Genomic DNA, 25945 nt, shown 5'->3' on the forward strand with positions numbered 1-25945 from the left:
GGCAGCGTGTGCCCATTCCAACAGTCAGTGGTGGTCATCTGGTTGCAGCTTTGCCCCTGGTGCGAGGATTTTGCCATAAAACAAAATGCTTATTCAAACACGCATCAGCAGTCACTGCAGTCACCGAACACCACACTGGAACAGTGGTTGGGAACAAGATCAAAATGTTGCCGACGAAATGTTTTGAGTCGCACACAAAAACGATTAGAGTTTGCACGTAGATCACTTAACTGGAGCAAGCGGGAGTAGCACGCTACGTGAGTGGTTGTGCTACAACAGAACTTTGTAAACTGCTGGCTTGAGATCTACTTTGACAAATGCAGTACATAGATAAAGGCCCAATTTTTAGTTTATGCCCTACGGTGCAGTAGGTTTCGAGGATTTAATTAGAGATCAGTATCCACACAAGCGCAGCCATACGGCTAAAGAGGTAATAGGAAAGCAACCATTCAGCTAATAAGTTCAGAGCTAACCAGGGATGCTAGCTGCTAGCAGTACAGCTCGGAAGTGGAATAGTGGAGGGGCAGAGGACTCAAGGAACGGCGTTTGTAATTCTATTTAAAGAAATCTAGGTGTAGATTTCTAATGGGCAGTAATTGTGTTTTAGCATCCACACAAGAACGGCTATGTGCCTACAGAGGCTGCGGAACAATTACTCCCTTATTAAATATTTTACTCCCTGCCCGTATTGCTCACTGGAACTGGTCATTTCATTTACTGTCAGCCAGTTGCGAATAAAACAACGCAGTGATGCAACAAGCTCGTCATTTTATTTCAAAGTTCAAACAAAAACAAGAATCTGCATCAAGTACCTTTAAATGTGTCTGCAGGGAAAAAAGACAAAAGGGGTGCGAAAATTCTGCCCTGCTGCTGAAGACCTGGAACAAACGAAACGTGCAAGCATACAATTCATGCTACTGATTCAAATTGCCAGCTTGCATAATGACAACACAGCCTCCCGCGTCGGAAGCATCGAAAACTAAAGCGGTAACAAAATATCAGGGCGAACACACGACTAACATAAGACAAGCACATTAGGGTTGACTAACTACATCGAAAGACGAGACCCGCATTAGGGGTAAGACGCGATAGCGTAACCCTTGACGTCACATAGGTGGCCCACCTGACTCCTATAGGCCAAATACGCAAACACCGCATTTTCTGGAGAATGGTGCCTTTACACACTATTGGGATTATATTCATGAGCTTTCGAGAAATGCAAGAGGCAGGCCCTCCCCTCTGCCACGAGAGAGTTTCATGCTTGTATGATTCGCCCGCACCCCAAGCAGTGTAGCAGCACATACTCTAGTGAGCGTAACGCTAGACTTCATAGCAAAACAGATGAAGCCCTTACACGTGGCATGACTCAATGAAATTTACTGTGAAATCAAAGGGTGGAAAGATATTCGTACTTTACCTAGGCCAGGTATCCAGAAAATATAATCAGAGTAAAGCTGAATTGCAAGCGAAATTTAAGTCAACATGCTGCCCTAACTTTTAAGAAATATGAGAACTCTAAAAATTAGGTCCTCGAGAAAAGTAGTAGTTGACTGCATCCTTGCATCACCCTAAAACCAAACAAAAATTCCTGTCGTGACCGTAACGTGACGTCAACAGTTTAAGGAATATTTTAAGTGAATTTCTTAACTGAGCGCAGGAAAAACAGGAAAGATAGAAATAGGTGTTAACCACAAAAAAGTCAGCCATGGCATAAGTTTCGAAATCAATTTTCTAGTTCGTAAAAATCTTTGTACAGTCTGGTGGTTCCAGCCAACAGCGAGTTCCTTGCGATGGGCAAGAGAGGGTGCCCTGCAGAGTGAGGAATACGTCCCGCTAAACCACAACAGCACATGATATGCCTAGCAAGTTCAGCGTAAGCTGGCGAGGCGTTAAAATATCTACGGTGATCAGTTCGAAGAATCTGTGCTATAGCACTGCGCCAGGTACTTTGTGTTGCTTCGTCGTTTAGTGCAATAAAATTAAGCAGAAACCTGGTACGTGACCATCGGTTTGGAGAAAGAAGAGGCTAACGTAATTACAGCCGCGGTATAAGAGCGCAGACTGTTCGAAAATGGCCGCCGTAGGGATGGCGACGCCTCTCCAAAGACACGTCACCTTTGTTCTAAATTGCGTTGAAACATCGCATAATATTTTATGTATGAGCTTTGATAGCATTAACTGTTGGTAACATAGCCTGTCCGTGCCTTAGTTCCCGCGTTTCTATTTTTATTTGCCAACGAGACTCAAGTTCCTGAATTAAAGGCACTGTATAGCTCAACTTTTTGCCAATGAGCCCTCGTGTCGAGACGTTGGCTCTTATGCACCTAGCCTACATTGCTACTATAACCGACCCGCAGTGACGGCACAGTGGCTATGGGAAGACCCCCGTGTGCCATGCAATGGCAGGACACGCTTAGGAACCTTCAGCTGTTCCAAGACTAATACGGTGCTGCCCCTAACAATACCTCTCATAACCCATGAGCCACTTTGGTACGTTGAACACATTCATCCCGACATACTTATGTATGTCGCGGTGACGTCACGACAGCTCAGTGAACTCTTGTGCATCGCTCACCCGGCAGCGGTATTACTCAGACGAAGTACATAGCAGCCTGGAGGGAGTCGAGCACCTTGATGGCCTCCACGTATTGTCTGGAGGGGACAGAGTCGGCACTGCCCATGGACGAGTCGCTGCTCGAGCTAGGCACGTCCACCTTGCTCATCACGTGGTTCTTGGCCCGGGACGCGGCCAGATGCGTGTAGTAGACGGGCGCCGGGATGCTCACGCTGCGGGTGCAGCGGGCGTACGAATGGCAGATGTAGTACCTCAGCTTCTCCATGTCCGCCGAGACGCTGGAGTGGTACCACACGACGTAGTAGTGCGACGGCTTGCTCGTGCCCTGCACCACCGACGCCACGGGGACGGTTAACCCGCGGGACCGCAGGAATGATGTCCTCGACGTAGACGACACACCTTGCGTCATATCCCAGCCAAGTCTTGCGCATCTTAAGTTGGGAATATAAGAGGAAGAAATCGGCTTTTGCAGGGCACGTAGTGCGAAGGAAAGACAAGAGCTGGTTCTCAAAGGCAACGGAGTGGATTCCAATAAACAGAGTCGTAGCAAAGGGCGGCAGGAAGTTAGGTTTGCGGATGGGATTAAGAGGTAGGCGAGGATTTTGTGGCCGGAGCTGGCAAAGAACAGCGTTAATTGGAGAGACATAGGAGAGGCCTTTATGCGCCATGGAATGGCCAGGCTGATTATACTAATAATGATGATAATGATGTATTGAGTACCTCCAAAATTTTTTCTTGCGGTGCTCTTTTAGGGAAACGCATTTATGTTGATGGAAGGCTTTACTGGCTGTTGCGCAATTGAACATCAAAGTTGGCGCATGGGCAGTTGCTATACGGGACCGGATTTAACAGTTATCATATCCTCTATAGTGTGTACGAAACACCTACACTCCCTGTCACTGTATCTATAGTGTTGCACTGACAAGTTATGAGCCCATTCATTTCGTTTCTGCGTCATTAGGGAGTTTAAGCGACCCTGCCATCCTCTGCGGCTATTAGTGCCGACTACTGAGACTGTGCCCCAGACGGGATTCCATTACTGCACACCTCAATGCCGAAGTGGCTGCAGAGGTAGAGGTCAAAGTCTAGCGGGTACGTGACCAAGGAATCTACGATGGTGCCGGGCGGCACGTTGCGACACTTGCCAACCCTGTTCTGGTTGCTGGCGGGCATCAAACTCGTGTCGTGATGCTTCTGGAACACGATGAAGGTCAGCGCCAGCTCGTACGTCTCGTTAGGGGAAAGCTCCTGGCACGCCGGTCGGATAGCGCTCACCTGGAAACAAGATCAGGATCCAGTTGTCGTTCATAACTGGTCGGCGAATTTGTTAAAACTGCTTCTTGAGCTTGACACAAAGGGTGGACAGGACAGCACCAAGGCGTGTAGAACACCTACAAACCAACGTTTCCGCACCAAGTTATGAGAAACTTATGGGGCTGTGAGCAAATTCTTGTTGTATTTGGAAAACTGGTAGAGTTTACAGTAATTTGGAAGCGTGCCTGATCGGGCTAGCAGGTCATTCATGACAGCTGAAAATGCAACTAGGTGCAAAACAGGTACTATGAACACCAGCGCAGTGGTGCCAAGCAATGCGGTGTGTTTTATCTACATTAACACAAGCCATCTACCGCAGTCGATGATGTTCGATGTTGAATCCGCGAGACAATATACTGCTGTCTCTTCCAATTATAAAGAACGCCCAAAAAGATATGGGGATATAACATATTGCATTCGAGACTACCCTCACAGTTCCGAACCTGCATGAACTGCCCTTCGCTCACTCCGTCCCAGTAGATGATGTGCTCCAGCTTGTGCTTGGTAGCACGGTAAAGGGCCTTCAGCATGTTTTCATCATGTCCTTGAGGTGATTCATCACCTCCAGGCGCAATGTGGCGACGGAGTCCTCCATCTGGACGCGAATGGAGGCATGGCACTTGTACGGAATGGAGTTCAAGCTACTAACACACGCGGCAATGGACGGGCGGAGCTTGTCCCCGGGCGCAAGGTAAGTCGCGTCCGCGCCGATGGTGATCAGTGGCTTCAGGAAGAGGACCTGCTTCTCCTGGGCCAGCAGGCTGTGTTGGTACCGCCCAGCTTGGCGTTGATCTTCTGGCAGAGGTTGGTGATGAGCGCGGACTGCACTTCTTGATCACGTTGTTGTCAATCACGCACTGGGTGCGCATACCGATCCCGGCCTCGAATACCTGATTGATCTCTGCCTAATTCGTGTTGTTTGCGAGCGCGGTGACGGCCATCTCGAGGCTTGCCGTCTTGCGCTACTCCGTCAGCAGGATGTTACGCATGGGCGTACGGTTCGCGTTTGCCGTGGTCATGTCCAGCGGCTGCTCAATGCGCATGCCCAGTTCTTGGCCAACGCGGATGAGCATCTTGACGAAGTTGTCGAGGCTGTCTCGCTGCGAGAACCGGCTCAGCTTGAGCAGAATCCAGCGAGTCAGCTTAGCCAGCTTGTAGAAATTACGGCCCCGCAGTTCCCATCTGCCGTCGCGGGGCTTGCCGACGGAGTTGTTCTCGAAGACCAGCGACAGCGGGTGGAGCACCCGGACCTTGAGCATCGTCGGCTCGGTGTTGATCTTGATGCCGAACTCGCGCAGACACTGGTCGCTGCTGCTTACCAGATCCCGCACCGACTGGCGGATCTCGTTGAAACGATTTGCCGGGGGCAGCGCCACGCGCTTGATCATTTCGGACGTCTGGTTCTCGTCCAGTTTCTTCTTGCAGTGCTGCCCAGCGACGATCTCGCAGACCTCCATCGGAGGTAGAGTGGGTGAGTCTCGCTGCCGGTCTGGATGCAGGGCTGGTTCGTGCTCGGAAGGCAGCCGTAGCGGTTCTGGAAGTAGTCGGCCACCGAGCAATTCGAGCCGTCTTCCATGTTGAAGAAGAGCTTCTTGGCTGGCGCCTTGGTGACGCAAACCACCTTGTACTTGCGCGCGTAGGGAAGGTGGGTGACCTTGACGCGCAAACCATTGAGGTCCTTGTTGAGACAACGTTATGTAAGTCACGCAGATGCCTGAAGTCTCCGGCCGACATCTCGCGCCGGCCCTCGCTGAACAGCTTGCACATGAAGCTGGTCACCGGTAGACGACATGTAAACGTTGCCCATTGGCGTCCACAGAGCGGGCCTCACGCTCCTGTAGAAGCCGCACCAGAATTCTCGGACACCACCGAGGGTGTTGTTGTCGTCGTTCGGGGGCGGCGGTTTGAAGAAGGACCGCCCGACGGGCATGAGTTTCATCGACGGTCCGTGCCGCAGCACGATGGCCATGGCTTGGAGGATCTCCTGGGGTACCCGGCTGACACGGTTGTCGAAGACTGCGTGCCGCGCGTCCAGATTCGCGGTGGCTGCGTACTGGATCTTGACGATGAACTTCTGCATACGCTGGTCCTCCTCGAAGTCGACCGTTAAGGTGCGCTCGCGGATCTTGATCTCACAGCGCGTGTACGTGTTCTTGCGGCCCGCGAAGGCGGGCATGCAGCCGTTCAGGTCGACCGGTACTTCTTGACGAGCAGGTCGATGACCAAGCTGTTTATCTTGGTGTTCATCCAGCGGTACTAGCGCTTCTCGGGCACTTTGGCCTCCTTGCGCGTGTCGGAGCATATCTGCACATCGCAGTGGAAAACGTTTCTGGAAGGAATGTCAACGCTGAAGTGGTTTGCTGTCAACTGGATCGGCCGACCCAGTTTGCCTTGCGAGGGCCAGCGTGGGAAATGGGACGGTACGATCCGCTCGATTTCCTGCAGACCACGCCGGGGCAGTCCGCGAGCACCGCACGCGAGGACAGCGCACAACTAGTGTTCAGCATTTTTGGAAAGATATTTTGAATATCGGAAAATTTTAAGGTATTGTTGTGCAAATATTAGAGGTAATGCTCAATGTTCGAACGTTTTTCTTGACAAGCTGGCATCAAGCAGTTAAGTCTGCCAAATAAAAAGAATGAGGAACGCTTTTGACGGGAGCAAAAACGTTTATAAAAATGCAAGCCTGCCGACGGAAGATTTGCAGATATTTAGTCCACAATTGTCGGGTAGGCAGTTGAATTGCGCACAGATTCCGCGCGTGAGCTCAGGTATGACCTCTGCGTTAGCTGCCTGAATGTAAATCCCACCATAGATGGGTTAATCGATTTAAGTCAAGATATACTGAGCCGCGCGTCACGCTGTTGATATGGAGAGGTAAAAATGATCTCGGCAAATTAAGGATAGAAACCAAAATGAATCGAATGCATTGGTCATATTGCCTCGTCTCTACGCTGCGGATGAGAACTCTTGATTTTGTTTCGGTGATACTCACTTTTTCGCTTATGGATTACTAGCATGGAAACTACTCCTGAGAGCTGTTAATCGACCGCAGTACTCTTTCTTATATTTTGCCTGTAAAGAACTGCGAAGTTTGAGACAAACGCAAAAAATTCAAATTTCAGAGACTCCTTTGGGGCGAAGTGACAGCTTTGGGCTAGTTGAAGTTTGCAGCGTCAGTCGCAGCGCTGTAACACAGACCAGCGAGAGGACCAAGCATTCTTTAAGGAAGTGAAGACACCAAATTTTTAGAAATGTAAACAAAAACTGCAATACAAACTCTGTTTTGTCGTTTTAATTAATTGAAACTCTTACACTACTGATTGTTGCATTGTTGCAGAAGACAGGGTGGTACCAAACGAACAAAGAGCTAGATGCTAGTTTCTTATGCTTCATAAGACCGTTAGCTCACTTGTGAGATCATAATAGTCTGTCAACTGCTGAAAGCGAAACTGAAACTGGATGGAAGAATAAACTCAGTTATAAATTGGGCGCTGAGCGCAGGCGAATTTCACGTCGTCATTAATTTTTTTTGATTGTGTGTGCGTGGGTGTGTTAGTGTTTGTGTTGGATTTTATGGCGCAGAAGCAGTTGAAGCTGTCATGCACAGGGTTGGTTATATCTCCCAGTTCCGATGGTGGACAACTAGTTCTTTAAAAAATCCATTTTTTGGTGACATTTCCTTCTTTTAGGAATCTAACTACTCGTGACTGGTCTACTACTGCATTTTTTGCTAAGAGCAAGCAGGGGTAGAAAGAGACTTGTTAGTGGTGAAATTTCGAGTTTCCTGCATGAAAAAATATGCATCCCACATTCAAAAAGAGGATTTTCTTGTGTCACAAATGTCTTGCACATCATTCGAAAGCACGCATACAAAGCCAAAATTTCGGCTAGCACATTAAGCGAGCCCGTAATGCATTTACGCAACCACATGCCAGATTCCGTGCTTCGTTGAAGCCATCGAGTGACCTGCGTCAAGTAGCTGCATAGGCCATATCCAGAGTACCTGAGCAAGCAATGCAAGCAAGCGTCTCTAATCATTCCGAATGTGGTATCTGAATCCTCTCAATGAACTGAATATAAAGCCAACCTCAGAAGAAAAAAATTGAAAATTGTTTTTTTGAGGAAAGGAAATGGTGCAGTAGGCGTCTCTGCCGCGTAAACATGGGTTGCGTAAAAGGGGACTCACATGAAAGAAGACGGGACTGCACTTGTCCCGTCTTCTTTCGTATGATAAGCTACGTTGACATCATCACTTCCTAAATCTCCCTTCCAAGATAGTTCTTCTATTTTTTTCCGAAATATCGAAAGGTTTTGTTCGGTAATATGTTGGACTGTTAATGTGGGTCTTGGCAGCTTACTCCGTACATATCCTTTTGTGCAAAGGAATATCGGTAAGTGATCACTTAGGTCGAAAGTACTCCCGACATAAGTTTATCTTGGCTTATATTTGTAAGAAACATGTCAATGAGCGACTGTGAATTCGCAGTTACTCTTTTAGGGAGGTTAATTACATATCTAAGCCAATTAGCATTAAACAGGACTTCTAAACTGGTTTTCGTAGTATCATTTTTAATTATATCAAAATTGATGTCCCCACCACAGATGAGACTCAGGTTTTTATTAGTAATAAAGCTAAACAGTTTATGTATATAGTTGATAAAACGCAATGTTGAACCATTCGGCGGGCGGTAGAACGCGACAAGTGCTGTGTTTTGTAGTTTAATTGTCAGGATCTCATAGTCACTTATTATTACCGAACACTCTGAAAGTATTTCGCAGTCGTAGTCTTTTCTAACCAGAATACATATCCCGCCACCTCGACCAATTGGACGATATAAATAGAATGTTTCATAGGACGGAAGTCGGTAGACGTTTTTTTCATCAGTGCTACACGTTTCTGTGAGCATAATGACGTCAAAAGGTTGCCCTATTTGATCAAACAGCAAGCTTAAATGCGATTTCTTATTGTTAACAGATCGAAAATTAAGGTGAAAGAATTTAAATGACTTGAGGAACTGTTTTCTGATGCAGTCTTCAAAGGATTGTGGAAGTAGGTAGGCGTCAGTGTCGGAGCCTGCCATAGTATGTGACATTAACTGAGTTTTTCAAGATCAAGGCAGCTTGAGATGACAACTGCCGTTTCTCCGACATCCTTTCTTAGTAGAATTCTGTTTGGCCCAGTTATTTACGTAAAAAAGTAGGTCGCGGGCCTATTTTGTCGAATTTTCCAGCGCGTAGATTTTATCGTCACTTTCCTGCAGTTCCATTCTGCTCGGCCACCACTTGTATCGATCAGCTTGTTTTGCGAAACGGCAGATAATACCCGGTGTTTTATCTTTCTTAGATGGAAGGCGATGTACAGCAACCACATTTTTATCCTATAACTGTGGCAGTTGAGTCTGCGCAGCAAGGTCATTTATCTTATTCAGCAGATTTTCATTCTGTGTTTCTGGAATATCGTCGAATTCAAGGTTCAATTTTTGGCTTCGCCATTCAAGAGCATCAAGACCGGCTTTGAGCTTGGTTACTTCTGCGACCTGTTTTTCCACTTTTTGTAGCCTTTTTTTTGACACCTTTTATGTCTTTTTCATGCTGTTCTGTACCCGCTAAGAGGGTGTCGTATTTTTCACCCATGAAATGCAATGTCTCCTCAATGCTGTGAACAGTTTCCGTCAAGGGAAACAACTGGTCAAGTTTGGCACATATTTTCTGCGACCACAGTCTAGTGAGCCTGGTCCGGTGCTCGGTACTGCGGTTGCTTCTGCATGAGTTTTTTCGCGTCGGCAGGCTGTGCAGCGCTACGCTTTGCGATAAACTTCACCCTTAGTTTTCAACGTGGCGTCTGAGATGCCCGCACATTTTCCTGTGTCGTATGTACCATTGCACTCACTACACTCAATGACAGCGTTCTTTAGAAGTCTACTCATCACATCCTAGACACTTCATAACTGAAGGTAATAAGTACACTGGCGAAAATAACAAAGCGCCGACCAAAGGTGTTGTCAAGATGGAAGGACGTTTCGACTTCCACACGGAAGCCTTGTTCACTGATCTTGTTCACTGGATCAGTGAACAAGACTTCCGTGTGGAAGTCGAAACGTCCTTCCATCTTGACAACACCTTTTGGTCGGCGCTTCGTTATTTTCGCCAATGTATTCACCCGACCAGACGAGATTTCGTCGAACCTTAGATTTCGTAATAAGTACACCTTGGGAGCAGCTGCGGCAGCAGCAGGAGCACTAGGAAGCGCGATATTCAATGGAAGTAAATGAACACTAACCTGCAATGATACAGGGCAGATTCTTAGCAGAGGTGCCTCTAGATGCCACTGCCGCTACCAATGTGTCGGTCGCCTCCTTTCGTGCTTCTTTTAAACGGTTGTCTCGTTACGGCAGCGCTCTCTCGATGCAGCGACTATGTGTGCGCTGTGACGTATCTTCAGGCTGGCTTGTTGCACGTTCGTCGAAAAGCGGCGATATCACCGGGGCCGCGGGCACGGTCACGCTGGCCTCGTCTTTCCTACAGTGATACAGGGCAGATCCTTAGCACAGGCATACCTCTCGGTGCCACTGCCGCCGCCAATGTTCGATTACTGCGCAGCGTAACTCCTGCATTTGAAAGTTTTTTGAGACGCGCCTTCAGCGCAATATTTGGAACCTGAGACCACATCAGTACGGTACGGTGCATGCACGCTCACTAAAAACGCCACTAACTAAGCCGTGGCTCGCAGTCTGGCAACTGTCAAGGGCTAAACTATCGAGAGCCGCGTTACATGCCCCGCCCCTGCGCACGCGGTGATTGGTGCCGACGTGCCAGCCAGGCGCTTTGTGGACGGGAACGTGGCGTCATCTGGAGCCCTGAAGGTGAACTGCGCCTGCGCGGAAGTGGTACAACTAACTACTGACAAGCTCCGACGGCTTTACCGCCCACACCTTCGGCTTCAGACACGCTCGTGGGGGCACGCAGAAGATGCAGCTGCCGCCGCTCACCCGAATCTTGAGCTCTTCATTCTGTGACTTGGTGTTGCCGACGCCATTGCGGGCCCGCACGAGCGCGGCCGTCAGCGACGGCGAGCTGGTGGGCGAGCCTTCGGTGGGCGCCACAGTGCGAGCCCCGTTGCCGTTGCTGGTGCCCGCGTCCGTCGCGGGTGATGACGGCAGTGGCGGTGGTGACGGCGGAGTTGGTGGCCGTGCTTGAGCGAACCTGAGGCGATGCCGCTGTGACCACTCGCTGCTGCATGACATGCGCGCACCAACTCTGGAGGCGGCATTGAAAGGGAGCGGCGATGAGGCGGACTGCGAGCATCCGTTAGGTCCTCCTGGACAAAAGGGAGGGAGTTAGCATCCCCAATGTCGAAAAGGCTTACCGATGCGTAACCAGTTTTGCCAACATGGCATGACCAAAGAGCTCCGACCACTAATGGGAGTTCCACTATTGCGCACCTGGAAGAATCGGCTAGTAAATGTTACATGGCTGAAACCATGATAATCCCAATTTCTGTAGGCTTGTCCACCGGACATACGCGAAAACAAGTTAGATCTTTCATTCGGTCAAATTGCACTTTGGCTTGAGCTGAACTTGTTCTGAAAACCAAATAAAAATTGGGGCAAGGCGAGGGAAAGTTGATGCAACTGGTTAAGCTGATCCATGAGGTAGCCCTATCGAACAAAGTATACCTTTGAGAGCAAGGTAGCAGGCACCTGATAGGAAGCACCGGGCGATATGCCATGGAGTGGTTAATGTATGGCAAGAAGACACTTACAGCTAGTCCACACTGCCATTGTGAACCTAAACACTCGTGTGTTCGAGACCCTCCAGATAAAAAAAACAATATGCGTCGAGACCATACGACACGTCGGAATGACTATTACCTCGCATAGATTCGAGCGCAAATAAAAAGTTGCAAAGGCGCGACTTTAATAAAGCTGCACAGCAAACCTCGTCGCTTGAACGCGACAAACACATGAATCGCGCGACTCCGGGCAAGATGTAATTGCGGACGCCTCGCGCGACAGGCAAGTTTCACTAACCTTGTGGTTAGGCCTAGCGCATTCCCGCAAGACGACCTAGAAATAGGGGGGGAGGGGGGCGGAAACGCCCTGTCTTGTCCGTTGAAGAAATCTCGCAGACTAGCTACAAGTGTTGCGAAAACCGATGACGAATTCAGCTTCGGCCAAAAGCGAGTCGCCACTCTCGCTAAAAGCGGTATCCCGCTCGGGACATCGTCATTTCGACGAGCCCAGTTCCCGCCACGGCATACCAAATGGATAGGATGGCGCGGAGGCAGTCCACGTTCGTGACGTGATCCTAAGCCATCCGGTCCGACAGGTCGGATGGGGTGGCCCTCAAGCTAGCTATTCTGATTGCGGACCCGTGGCCTCCGCGATTGCCTCCCGCGGCGCGCTGTGCTCTATCACGGAGGCCGCGGCGGGCCATCGGAAGCACTCACCTCTTCAGCTGCCTCGCGGCCGCGCTATCTGGAGAATCTGCATTGGGCACAGCGATGCCACAGCGCCCGGCCAGCGATGGCAAAGGGTCCGCCCGGCCGATGAACGAGCTCCTTCTGGACCGAGCCTGGCGGAACCTACGTCGCTTCTAACGTCCGGCCCGGATGGGAACGCGACTCGGGCCGGTCGCATGGCGCAGCGAGCCAGTGTTCAACCCGCGCTGTGACGTCACAGACAATGAAGAGGGCGGTGCCGGGCTTGCGCGCGGTCATGCCAACGGCACGTTGTATGCGCTTCTTCGTCGTCTTCGACACGAAGGCAAAATTAAGGTCAAGAAGCGGGATTGGAGCGGTTAACAGTCCAACCCAACGTCGTGGAGGACACGGTGAAATTTCGCTTCGCACCTTCCCTTATGTCATTACCGCGGATGGACAAGAGAAATGATTTCCTAAGCTGCGATTAGAATAACCAAGAGGACTAAGCGAGTTTAACTTTGGGAACGTTTGTCCTCTTGGTATTTCCCGAGACCAGGGTACGTACCCCGAGATCAGGGTCCGGGAGGCTTTGTTCTGCAGCCCCGCAGCTTACACGTATATACAGCTTCTGTCAAAAGAAAACAGGATCCATAATTTGCCTCTTGCACATTTCAGATCCCATCCCATAAGTTCTAAATCGCTTACGGGATTTACGGTGAGGACCGCCTGTTGCTCACCGTTTAAGACCACTTTATCTTTATGGAAGCTGTAAGGGCACTACTATATGAGTGAGAAGCAGACCTTGCAGCCTAGTTACTTTTGACACAGACTTTACGTACTCTCGCGCCCCGTGGAGAGGAAAGAGGATGGGATAGAGGGGAAGGCAGGCCTCATTTCCCAAATTTTGAGCCCCTCTGATAAAGCCAAAAGAAAATAAAGAGGTGACGAAATGCCTGTCCTAGCAAAGCTGTCAAAAGGCATAAATCAACCAACACATATGAACAGGGGCTAAAGAACAGACGTTAGTATATCCAAAATGTCACAAAACGAATCGCTAAGCATAAAAGAATAAATCTGTCAGGGATTATACTTGGTTTAACTCATTATTTTGAGAAAGCAATCCCAAATCAACAGTCAAATTTTGGCAATGGCCTGGACCAAATTTAGTGGTCGCCATTGTGCGGGCACCATTAATTGTGGTTGGAAATTGATTTTGTTCGAAAATCAGCCAAAGTGAAGTTTCAGGTTGCGGCCTAATTTTGGGTAGGCCCGGGCCAAATTTGGAGGCCACCATCGTGTTCGGCGCGGTCAGTCATGGCTAGACATCGATCGGCAGAGTTATTCAATCCCTGGTCCTGTTGCACGCGAGGTAGGTGCTCTACCTCTGCGCCATCGCGTTTTTAGACTGCGTAAAGACAATTTACGCAGTCTAGATAGGTTGTAGAAACGTGCGCTGTGCTGAATTAGCGCTAAAGATTTTTTTGTTACTTTTGGTTTGGTTTGTTTTGCTGGTAGATGCTTCAGTATTTTCCGTAATCCACTTATTTCAGACGTGTAAGGGAAAGAAAAATGAAATATGTTTTCAAAATACGTGAATCGAATACCAGTAATTTTGGTATTTAATTATTGAGAAAGTTCCAATGCAGGTTTGTTTATTACCCAGAAATGTACACGGTAGCAAAGCAAAACATCAGTAATACATGAATATTGAGACTAATTTTACGTTATGAATATTCTTGCGATGATAGATAAGGATGTGCTTAATTCAGAGCTCTTGACAGGTAGCACATGACACCGGGCGAATATTAGAAATACGCCGGGAAAGCACGGTGTTAAGTAGGCCCAGAGTTGCCAATGAGTATCTGATATTGGCTGTAACAGTGATTAGCACATCGACTAAAGATCCTCGTCATCCGCCGCTTTCCTAGTATTGGCTGCGCCATCATTAAAAATGGAATCATGGGCCAGGCTAGACAAAATTCTCCCCTTCTCTGTCATTTCTGGCGGCGCCATCATAAGATAATAGCTTTACGAGCCACGTTAACCATAGTTCCCCCACTGTTTCCGAGAACTGGCTATGCCATTCTAGAAAGCTGTCTATACTGGGCTTGGCTTTCTATCGATCATCCAGGGTTAAAAGTATACTGGCAAACGCTGGTCAGGCATGTGCCATCTGCCTAAAAGGCATGACAACCTTAAATATTTCTACAACAGAGAGAAATTTTATTTTATTGGTAGCAGCACAATCTCCACAGCTCATAGTTTTTCGAACTTGTAAAAACTGACTTGAGCTGTCTATACAGGTTTCAGACTGTACAGGCCTGTCTCGTGCGAGTTTAACTATAATTGGCATACATACGTTCCCATTGTAGGTGGATTTACATTCACCCTTGAGATTAAAAGAGATGATCCTAGAGCGCATTATAGCATATGAGCAGTATTTGAGTAGTAGCGCTGTGCTACTACTCTACTCCCGCTACTGAAATTCAATTAACCCGGCTGCGTTAACATTTAAGAGGCATTTGAGTCAAATGGTATTCGACACTTGAAAAAAATGGTTTTGAAGAAAGGAAATAACACAGTAACTCTTTCACATATCTCCGTGAAACCCTGAACCGCACCGTAAGGGAAGAGATAAAGAAGGGAGTGAAAGAAGAAAGGAGAAGAGGGGGCCGTATTGGACGCCTAAAGCATAATTTCGACTACAGAGGGATCTTTTACGTGCACTGACATCGCGCAGCACACAGGCGCCTTTTGTGTTCCGCCTCCATAGAAACGCGGCAGCCGCGGTAGGATTCCCTCGTCTCAGAAGACGAGCGCTCTAGCCACTCAGCCACCGTGGCGGACATAATATTCGACACTTCGAATGGCATTCGACCCAATGGAGTTCTCGGGGCTGCACAACAATTTTTAAATGCATTCGGAAGCATTGCAAACGCATTCGCTCGCTGTATGGCAGCAGTGCTGCTGCCGTCGAGTGCTGTTTTGTCAGTTTGCTGGATTTGAGTGGTACAACAACGAGACGGCGACTTCGGTAGTCAAGCGACTGTCAGCATATTCCATCGGAGAGTAACCGGTGGTTCGCACCAGGCGACAACGACCCCATTTAGACCAACGACCACTCAAGCATAGAATTTTATTGTTAATATTGGGCAACAAAAACGATGCAACTAACAGCTAAAATTTTCGTTATAGGAACACATAAATTTAAGGACATAACGAACACGCACTGGCGTGACCCAGTACTGGTATATGGCTTAGCCAGGACACTAATCAACAAAATATACTCTTTGCTCGAGAGGTTCACATACACAGCGCACGCTGTTTGCTTTGTCTGAATTCTGGACTTATTAACCCCACTAATTGTGATGGAACACTCTGCATTTGAAAGCATTATTGAATTTTTGCTCGCACGAGTATCTATAAACCAGCCCAAAGGCGCATCCTTTCTAAAAGATATAAAATGTATTTCATTTCATTAAATTTTTATAAGAAAAACACGTTTATTCTTCACTCAAGAGAATTCACTACCACACTGCGCAGCGGGCGTCTGCGTAATGGAGATCCTGAATCGAACGTAACAGCTTAGTCCAACTGTGTCCGCTAAACATACTTTGTGCGGAGTTTTAACAACTTCTATATACAAAGCAGTGCCCTCGTAATTTAGAATTATACGTTGCGCTTGTGCAAAACATTATGCCACCTTCATAAACATGCACGGCCCGCGCTAAGAGATTCCTATACTTCCGCATGTTGTGCCCAGTGATTGCGCCTTTTCGCGTGTTTTTCGATTTGCTATTTGCTTCATTTTCTTCAAATTGTAATATGTTAAATTCTTCTTTGTTGAGCATTCTGCTGTGCTGTTGCGTAATTTGCTTTGAGGCCGATAGCTCTTGATCACGTGTTTGTTTATTTACTTGCTATTTTTTCCTTTCAAATAATAGCCTTATTTATGAAATACATCAGAAGTAGTTGCCAATCACAAATGAACACGTTTTTGTTCGTTTATGGTTTTTTTGGGTGAAACTTCCACACCAACAAAAAAATTACGGAATCATTCGATGTCTACGGAGTGAATCTACTGACAACTGGTGTTAGTAGCTTGTGAACCTAGTTGGGTTGGCAAATGTACCGCATATGAAACTATTAAATAGTGCGCATTCTATTTGTGTGATATTTTATTTTTTTGTATTTGTCTTGCTTTATGGCTGCATTTTAAACCATCTTGAACTACGAGAGGCCCCATTACACGGCACCGCACTTTCCGGCCGCTGACAGGCACTTATAAATCTAATGTTCTGGCCCTTGCGCTGCGAGCAACGTTTTTAGATAACGACAATTGGAAAACTTGCCCCCGGGATGCGGCCCCACTTCCGTTGCCGCTTTCATCTCAAAAGAGACGCGGGCGCCATCTCTAGGGTTTTGACAGTACCAAGTTAGTTTTCTTGGTTCTCTCTTCACCGCCGCTACGGCCATTGGCTGCGCTTGGTCATGTGGACGGTTAGCTGCGTAACTGCTCTACTCAGGCTCGCGCTTTGCAATGTCTGCGCCGGGCGCGGCTGCTTCAAGCCGCGTTCGTCTAAGTATTGCAAAGTTCGCGTGCGCTCTACGCCTGCGGTACGAGAGGCCAGAATGCTCGGGGTTGAGCTTTTGTCCGTAGATCTCGGCCGCAACGTAAAAGCCCTTCTTTCAACAGTACCACGCGGCAAAATCATAGAAACATGACGTGCCACTTGCACCCTCGTAGTTCGGGTTCCTTGCGTGTGTAACATGCGGTTCTGCAAAGTAGACAGTAAACTTTCCTGTATTGATTAGATCAATAAAAGTTGAGTGTCTGCAAATAAAACCTGGCAGAAGCTTACGAAGACACTAAATGCTTTTTCTTTCTTTTTTGCGGAATAAGCATTTTTAATTTTTGATTCAGCCACTTTCGGTTTTAATGCGGCGAGATGAAAATATAATCGTCATGATGGTTGAGGAATTTTCTATAAGTTAAGTGATCTATACTGGGAGCACGGTAGCTTTACTTCTTGAATGCGTATCTAATACGCATGTGATAAGCTGTTTGCCAGCGCGTCTTCAACGTGCCCAGCTAAGGGTATGGTTATGAACGCTACTAAGTCTTGTTTCATTAATACCAAAGAGACGAGGCGCAACTTACGTTTGTATTTATTATCAATACTTTCTTTACGCACGCGAGTCACCGTCTGCTGACGCTGCTCAAGCTGGAAGTAGCAGACGACACGCCCATCCCAAAGCGACTGCAGCGCCACCGTCCACGTGGCAGCCGTTTTGGGTTCGCTCTGCGCCCTGGCGCGCCACCGCAGTTTTCCAACTACCCTTATGTAAAAACGTTGAACAACGTTTTTAGATAACTTTGGATGAAAGCGGCAACGTAAGTGGGGCCGATTCTCGGGGGCAGTTTATAGGCTAGTTTTCCAACTGTCCTTATCTAATAACGTTGGCTGCGAGTCGACCACGGCGTCGGTTCACGGCTCCGTCCGGTATGTGAATCGTGGGTACAGCGTGTCATCGTGGCTTTTCTAGATGGCGTCGTCATCCCGAACTTGGATCCTGTCGTCGTCGAGTTCATGCTTGCAACATCAGCGTAATGGACGCGGCATCTTCGTGCGGCGTGCTCTGTGCAGGATCTTCGTCGATAAATCTGCAAGCAACCTAACCTCCGCTGCTTGCATTGAGTCTAATTTATTTATTTATTTATTCTTTTATTTATTTCAAATACTCCAGGCTATGCACTGTCCTATCAGGAGGGGCACATTGAAACATTTTTACATAATAAGAAATGACAACCATATGCAGATATTATTGATAGAGAAGAACAAATAAAAACAACAATCAAATGTGAACAAATAAAGACAGGCATCGTAAAATAAACCAAAAAATGATGAATAGGAAACTCATGATATACGGAGTTGACGCTCCAATTCTGGTGCAAAATTACGAGACAGAAAGATATGAGTGGGTAAGGCATTCCATTCGGACACAGTTCTGCGAAAAAGCTACTTGTAAATGTGTTTGTGAGTGCGAAAATTGGGGCCAGAGAGTGTTCCTGCGTGTGTCTGGTCCTCCTCGTAGAATGCGCTTTGACGCATGCAGGGAACTACATTTTTATTTTTCCTTCTAGGCATTGGTTAAGCAAGGTGAGGCGACTAAACTTCCTTCAGGATTCCAAAGTGTGTATTTTGTGTTCCTACATTAGCATAGATGGCAAATCATAGCGTCTATATTTGCCAAAAACAAATCGCACAGCTTTCCTTTGCACACGCTCAAGTTCTGCTACACCTTTTTTTATTTTGTGGGTCCCATACAACCGCAAGTTGTTATATGCAACATGTTTAGTACTGGCAGGAGCAGACCGAAGCTTTCGCTCAACCAACCGCAGTTTGCAAAGCGCAGAAGCAGAAATTTATGATATGTGTTTCAACCAGTTTAGTTCATTTTTGAGCGTAACATCTAGGTATTTATATGACTGAACCTCTGAAATATTGTTGTTATGAAGCTTATCCTACAGAAAGTTAGACGGGCGTATCTTCCTTGTTACTCTTAAAAGTACCGTTTTATCCATGCTTAATTGCACACCCCAGTGTATACAATAGTTGGAAATAGCTTATAGAGTGTCCTGTAATGTGTCTTGATCTTTTGTGCACGTAATTTCTTTAAACACAACACAGTCGTCGGCAAATAACCGGGAAGACACTTGCGTTGGAATATCATCTAACAACTCATTGATGAAAACAAAAAAAGGAGCGGACTCAGGACACTTCCCTGGGGCACACCGAAAGTAACATTCAACGTTCGAGAAGAACATTTCCTAATGGTGACATACTGTTTCCTGTCAGTAAGATAGGCTTTACTCCAGTGAACAATATTTGGAGGAGACCAATACGTTCCAGTTTAAACATCACTTTAGCATGCGATACCCGGTCAAAGGCTCTGGAAAAGTCTAGGAAGAAAACATCTAATTGCCCGTCCTCATCCAATACATATCCAAGTTCATGCACACTCGATAATATTTGTGTGACAGTTGAGAAGCCTTTCCGAAAACCATGCTGAAATTCTGATAATACGTGGTTGTCTTCTCAGTGTTGTCGAATATATGGTGCTATAACGTGCTCCAGGATTTTACGGCACGTACTTGTTATCGAGATTGGACGATAGTTTGCGACACATAACGGTTAACCTTTTTTATAAAGTGGGACGACACGTGCTTTGTGCCATTGAGCTGGTATTTCATCTGAACCTAGTGATAACTGGAAAAAGTTAGTCAAAAATGGCATTATCTGTTCGGCGTAACGCTTAGGAAAGCATAGGGGCAAGGAGACATTCTTCCCAAAGCAGCTACTTAACTGCCGGCCGGTGACGCCGAGAAGCTAGTGGAGGATGATGGTAAGGGAGAAAGAGTGCTTGTCTACGCGTACTCCCACTCTCGCAGGTGGTAGTTGATTCCCTGTGGTGGATGGCCGGAGCGCGGACGTGAGGCGGCTATGACGAGACCACGCAGGCCGACGCGTATATGCAGAGAGGAAGGATGTGGCCAGCATAACCGCAATGGAAGAGCAGTGGGAGTTTGTCGGCAGTCCTGCACTCGTCGTATTTCCTAGAGGCTGTGCGTAGCTTCTAATGTGTATGTGCGGGATCTACAGGGTGTCTTTCTGGGAGAGCTGGTTTCTTTCGAAAAGGGCTTGGGGGTCTCCTTGGGGCGCAGGACTGCGTAGTGCGGCGGCGTAGGACATGGCTTCAGCTTGCGTTGGAGTCGGCGGTCACGGGAAACCAAACGCATGTTGTACTTCCTCGCGGACAATTTCCGTGAGGGTGGCTACCTGGGGCTGGTTGGAAGATGGCAGCACCCGGCCATCTCGATAGACCTGAAACACAAAAGGCACCCGTGTGCTGTGCGGTGACAGCCCGATCAAAACGCACGACAGAATTTTTTGTCGCGCATCTGTCGCGTGACACAATTTTGTGTCGCAAGACAAGCAGTCTTGTCGTGCCTTGTGTCGTGCGACAAGCTTCGTGTCGTGGGTTCTTTCGCGCGACAAAGTTGTTTGTAGTAGGTTCTGCCGCACGACAGACATCTTTCCTTCATTTTGTCGTGCGAAGAAGGTCCCTGTCGCAACATTTGTCGCGCGACAGGTTTCTGTCGCAGGTACTGTCGCGCGACAGTGGGAGTCGTGCCGCGCGACAGAGATTGCGTGCCTCAGCAAAGTTGCCTGTCGTGGGTTCAGTCGCGCGACAGACTTCTAGCGCGCCTCTTTTCACGCGACAAAAGTACCTGTAGTGCGGCCTGTCGCGCGACACAACAGCTTGTCGTGGGATATGCCGCGCGACAGATACCTGTCGTGGGATGAGTCACGCGACAGATACCTGTCGTGGATTGTGCCGCGCGATAGATACCTATCGTGGGATGTGTCATACGACAGATTCCTGGTGAGGGTAATTATTTTACTGCAGAATTCTAGAAATACTGTCACGCGGTCGTGTGACAGCGATAGGATCAAATTGACCAAAGATGCTTCAAAGCGCGTTCACTGTGGCGAGTCGCGAAGAGGATGCGAGGTGCTCTGGTCCGTTGGTGACGGGCACCGAGCGAAATGAAGTGCTCATTCACATTGGCGAATCGAGTTTTCAACTCGCTTCCCGCGACCTGGCTCTCTCACCGAACGAGAATTGGCTTAGAGGAGAGGCACTGCTAGAGCACTCACCTAATTCCCTTCTGTTCCCACATCACAATGTGACAAAACTAGTGCATGCTCAAGAGTATAATGCGGTTTTGAAAGCCCAAAAAGCTGTATGCACAAGCGGCGAAGCCAGAGGTGCCTGCGTATCCGCACGCTCTTGCGGTGGCGGCATGTAGCTGCAGCCACGACAGCGCCTGCACACCAGTCGGTGTGCGCAAGTCGAATGGCGCTACTGAAAGTCAGTGTCCTCTTGGCTTCTGGGACATGTTCAAGCCATGTGACATAATGTACCGCTATATGCGCAGAAAAAACCAAGGACAGTTCTATGCGTCGCGGAAAAGAATTTCGTTAATCGTCAATCAGGGAAAATTACTCGCCATAACCATCCGGCTACACAAAGGCAGCATATGTGTACATGCACGCAGTTCTGTGTATAAATGTTCAAAGCAACCCCGATATCATTTTTCCGCGCGTTTCAGTTTTAAGAGCGTCAGCTCTTACTACTTACGTTTGTCAAGGACACTTCTGTCTGCAGGGAAGGTCAAATTAGCCACGACAGTTACCACACTATATCACATAGCAACAGCGGGCGCGTAGAGCCTCAGTTGTCACAGATACCTTCGATCCGTTTTACATATGCCAGTATAGCGGCTATCGAAGTGGAACCCCGGGTACCCCCATTTGCATCAAATTTGGGGGCCGCCCGTTTGACGCATAACGATCGAAGTGGTGTCATTTGACTTGTCATGTTCCTGAGGATAAAATAAATATTTAGATGAAGCCCAAAATATGTGTGGGATTCGCACCGACGACCTTTTCGCCCCCAAACCGTGCATCCCGGGGACTTCTAGACAGCCATAAGGCCTAATCGTTTGTCGCAGAGAGTTCCGGATGCAGTCAAACAATTCATCTTGTTGTAATGCACACGTTTATAAAATTCGTTAACTGATATATAAGGAGGAAACATACCGGATATAGCGAAGGTGGCTGTAAATCGCAATAGTAGTGCAAAATCTTTAAAGTAGATGACGCTGCTTGTATCTTAGAACGAATGTTTCCGAAACGAAATGCCCTCAGATGTTTGTATTTTGTCTTCTCCACGTTTGCTGAGCACCCCAATCTAAACACTTGAAGCTCTCGTAGCTAACGCTCTTAAGTCCAACGCTGATGCAGTGTTGGCGGAGAATTTTTTTTAGCGGCAGTGACGTGGTGCTTATCATAAAATAGCAAAAAAAAATACTTTACGATGTCGTTCATTGCCTTCACTGAAAATTTCATGACGGTGACACGAAAATGTCGCTAAATATAGACAGCAGCGTATGCAGCCGAAGGTGAAATGCGGCGGCCGGCGAGTTTGAACCGATTTGATTCTCGGTGGAAATGAGAATAAAGTCTTGGGACTGACATCAACCGCGCGCTTTAAAGAGTTTCGCCTGCTTTGACACAGTCTAGCTCCTGTGCACCCGCGCTCGGTCCTCTAAACTACTCTGGTCCCAGTGTGACTGTGTGCTATGACAATCTGAGAGAAAAGGAGGATGTCTGGGGTTTTGATGTGCACCACGGCCATACAGTTGAGCGACATGATAACGTACGGGCGCGGCATGCCAGCCTGAATACCGGCCGCCAGCGTCAGAAAAATGCGACAGTAATGTTTGTTCAAGTTCATACTAAGCCGTCGGATGGAGTATCGTTGGCCAATATCGAGTCGTTGGTAGAAGCGATAACAGGAATACAAACAAATGTCTCCCCACGGCGCCTTTAATTGCTGCTGCTCAATCGCGGCTGTCCTGGCCTCAGCTGGCACCGCTCCTGAAGGTGTCGCGGAAACCGAGCATATCTTTGTTTTACTATGAGACGAGGTTCACAGTAAAACGATGACGAGAGCAGCACCTCAGCGCTAGTCAGTTTCGAAGTGCACTCAGCTGCTGCATCGATGCGAAACCGGCTAGGCTTAGCGACGGCTAGGGCAGCCAGGGGGTAGCGCGTAGTTCATTGCCCGGCGCGCCCGCGGGCGGCGTCGTTCCCGAAAGCTCGCCTCGCTCACTCCCGCTGGCTCACTGATTGGCTCAACAGCTTGCGACCTTCACTCGGAAGGCTGGAAAATCGAGAAGCGAGCGACTGGCGCTGCGACTGAGCGATACTTTATGCCCACGCTTGCACTACTGGTGAACAACCTTTAACGCACATATGCTTGGGTTATCGGCTGCTTTGCGATGAGTCTTAGTTAAGATCGTCCGCGACGCCATCGTCACCGTCCGTGACGCACAGGCTGAGAACTTCAATTCCAGTACGTGCCGAAACAACTTGTATTTTTCGTAACGATACGAGCTCGAAAACACGCCTGCTTCGATGCGCTAGTGGGCTCTTGCTTGTTAAACTACACGCGATCAGGATGCGGCGAGTGCTAGCCACTGTTGCATATTAGCTAAAGTGAGACGCAAGTATCGACGTAGTTTTAACGCAGTTGATATCAAAGCACTCCGCTTGTACTGGTCACCGATTAAGCTGTTAAGTTTCATGATCTCCGGTGAGCGTGCCAGTGTCGCGCAAATTAATGCATCGCAGCTACTCTCCATCGTGCCAATTGCGTTCAACTTATCCACGATATTCGGCAGCTTGAGATACTGCGCTTTTCTTCGCTGTTTTTGTCGCAACTTAGTGATTTTATCTGGCATCAAACGAAATTGCATTCTGTCAACACCGTCGTCTGCTCCGTCGTCTGCTAGTGCATCCGGGTCACTTCAGGGGATCACAGGATCGCAGCTTCTACAAACGACATGCCAGAAAAAGTAACTGAAAGTGCTTTAGTATTCTTAAATATACTAAAAATAATTTAAAATAAATGCAGTGTCTTTGTTGTGAAGATAATATAAGTATTCATGGTTTAAAAAACAAATTTTTTTGTCGGTTGTAATTTTTCACCAACACGAAAGCGCAGCCGTCGGCGCCATTGCAGCGCAACCGACAACGCGTGTTTTGTATTATTTGCCTCTTTGAGGCATTGCTTGAGTACTTGTACGGCGGACACGTGTGAAGAACTCATTCAATAGGAAGGTGAGCAGGAGTGTGTTTTGGAAGCCAACGACCAGGATTTCGGCCTGTCAACATTGGCGAGTTTCAACGGGTAAGCAATGAAGAGTGCTGCGACGTCTTTTCATCTGTTAGGGGAACGAAGACTCCTGCGTCATTTTACTAAGCCTGGATGAATCGCATGGCCGGTGAGTCCCGCTCTGCGTTTCTTTGCTAATGATCTGTATTCACACGCGCTATTTGTATGCGGCTATATAGGGATGTGAGTGGAGGCAGTCCGCCTGCGGTTGCCGCAGCTATAATGCGGCGCCAAAAAAGCAGGGCCTATATCCTGCATGACAAGTGTTGTTCTCATTGTCTTTATGTGCATTTATTACTCGCGTGCCGTGGTAAATAAAAATGGCACCAGATATCACAACAGAGTTACGCTTTCGCTTGCTAGCGCTTCGACACTCGGTGCAAAAGCATGGATTTGCACTGCGTAGAAGACGATGAGCGAGAAGTGCCGCGCGGCGGAGCGCTCGCGCTAGGCCAGCTGCGATCAGACACCGCACTATTTTGCTCAGGGTTAGTACTCATCGGATTAGTGCTAGTGCCTTAATATGCATCATACTAAATTTTGAGACAGTGATCGCATGCGAAAGCCTAGTTCATATTCATCGCCTTGTCATTTGTAAACTTGTCTGTGCTTCCCCAGTGCAACAGGATTTGAGGCAGTGTTATGTCAAAGTTAGATCAATCTTGCGTCTCCTGAGCTGTAAACGTTTATGCTTCCTCTGCTTCTGAGCACTGCGAGCTGTCGGATATGCAACTGCACAATTATTTATGATTTCTACCTTTTTGCTATATCCCTCGCTTTTGTGGCCCGCATTCAAGTCGTTCGCCATTGTCGATGGTTTTTTGTTACTTATTTTCGCTTTGTTATTTATTCTTGGTTGCGTGCCATCAGCTGTGGTGCCGGCGATTCTCCGAGCTCGGAACTCTTCCCAGGCACGGGATCCTACCCACAGACCTCCCTTCGCCGCACTCACGAGTGTTCTTCGGTATTTTTTGTTTCTCTTGCCTTTACTTGCATTGCCAGTCGACAAATTTGTGCAGCTTTTAATTGTATGCAGATTTTTTAAATGCGCTAGCAATTTTTCTATGATGCCAAGCTGTGCTGTGAGATATCAAGCTTCTTGCTAGTGAAGGCATGCTTTTTTCCATTCTCTCTTCTCATTTAACCAAGGCAGACTGGTTGCAACTTTGAATTTAATACCTAGACATTGGTGCAAGGCACCATGATAGGAATTAATGAAAACCTGCACATCCTATATTCAAATTGGTGTGCGGTATTTCAGCCAGCTCATCTTTCAGTGTGGTTATAACAGTCATTGTGACTCTTCTCAAAGAATGTATATGGGTGCATTACATAAAATCTGTTCATTTGTTTTGTCATGGGCTAGCTCATTGGTTTTTTATTTACTTATATAACGTCTAAGTTTAGTTTTTAAAGCAGTAGACGATTTCCTCTCTTGTCATTCATGACATGGCTACAGCCACTGACAGCTGTTGCTCTGGATGTATTTATTTGCAGTTGCCAGCGGCCAGCATCTATTGGACCATGTGTGCTTCCTGCCTTCAGCTGTGTCATCCGTCCTGATCCGTTCATGGTAGTTATTCTTTTTGAGTGATGCATATCTTAGCTGCCTATTTAGAAAAATATTTTCAATATAAGCTTGCAGCTAGGTTTAGAAATGCATGAAACTCTACATGCACTTCACAGCAGTAACTCAGCTTATAATTACCGGAACTGTAGACTTGTACAAAATATAGTCGCTTATGTAGCTCTTGACGCAGCTGCTGTTAACATAAACGTGCTTTGACATTGCACACCTGTTGCCTGGTATGCATATGTGTGCT

The 25945-nt window shown here is 47.6% G+C and overlaps 2 protein-coding genes across 2 annotated transcripts; both read right to left on the minus strand.

Moving 5' to 3' along the window:
* Positions 1–827: 827 nt before the first annotated feature.
* LOC144102619 (protein argonaute-2-like) lies at positions 828–6065 on the minus strand. The gene is made up of 6 exons (XM_077635840.1): positions 5669–6065; positions 4887–5423; positions 4357–4484; positions 3623–3850; positions 2576–2900; positions 828–878 (listed from the first exon to the last, which is right to left on the minus strand). The coding sequence occupies exons 1-5, from the start codon at positions 6063–6065 to the stop codon at positions 2592–2594; spliced, it is 1599 nt and encodes a 532-aa protein (XP_077491966.1). The 3' UTR covers positions 828–878; positions 2576–2591.
* A 4112-nt stretch (positions 6066–10177) lies between these two features.
* Positions 10178–12430, minus strand: LOC144100550 (uncharacterized). Its single transcript, XM_077633464.1, has 3 exons — positions 12342–12430; positions 10882–11210; positions 10178–10411 (listed from the first exon to the last, which is right to left on the minus strand). The coding sequence occupies exons 2-3, from the start codon at positions 11134–11136 to the stop codon at positions 10331–10333; spliced, it is 336 nt and encodes a 111-aa protein (XP_077489590.1). The 5' UTR covers positions 11137–11210; positions 12342–12430; the 3' UTR covers positions 10178–10330.
* Between the last annotated feature and the right edge of the window lie 13515 nt (positions 12431–25945).

The sequence above is a fragment of the Amblyomma americanum genome, chromosome 8 (genome assembly GCF_052857255.1).
Source record: "Amblyomma americanum isolate KBUSLIRL-KWMA chromosome 8, ASM5285725v1, whole genome shotgun sequence".
NCBI lineage: Eukaryota > Metazoa > Arthropoda > Arachnida > Ixodida > Ixodidae > Amblyomma > Amblyomma americanum.

Excerpts from the sequence above, each read along its gene's own strand:
- LOC144102619 (XM_077635840.1), bottom strand. The coding sequence starts at position 6,065 with ATGCCCGCCTTCGCGGGCCGCAAGAACACGTACACGCGCTGTGAGATC. Across the intron at positions 5,424-5,668 it reads CGTTTACATGTCGTCTACCG|AACCGCTACGGCTGCCTTCC; the intron begins GTGACCAGCTTC and ends GACTACTTCCAG. Across the intron at positions 2,901-3,622 it reads GCAGCCACTTCGGCATTGAG|GGCACGAGCAAGCCGTCGCA; the intron begins GTGTGCAGTAAT and ends TCGGTGGTGCAG.
- LOC144100550 (XM_077633464.1), bottom strand. The coding sequence starts at position 11,136 with ATGTCATGCAGCAGCGAGTGGTCACAGCGGCATCGCCTCAGGTTCGCT. Across the intron at positions 10,412-10,881 it reads ATGAAGAGCTCAAGATTCGG|GAAAGACGAGGCCAGCGTGA; the intron begins GTGAGCGGCGGC and ends GTATCACTGTAG.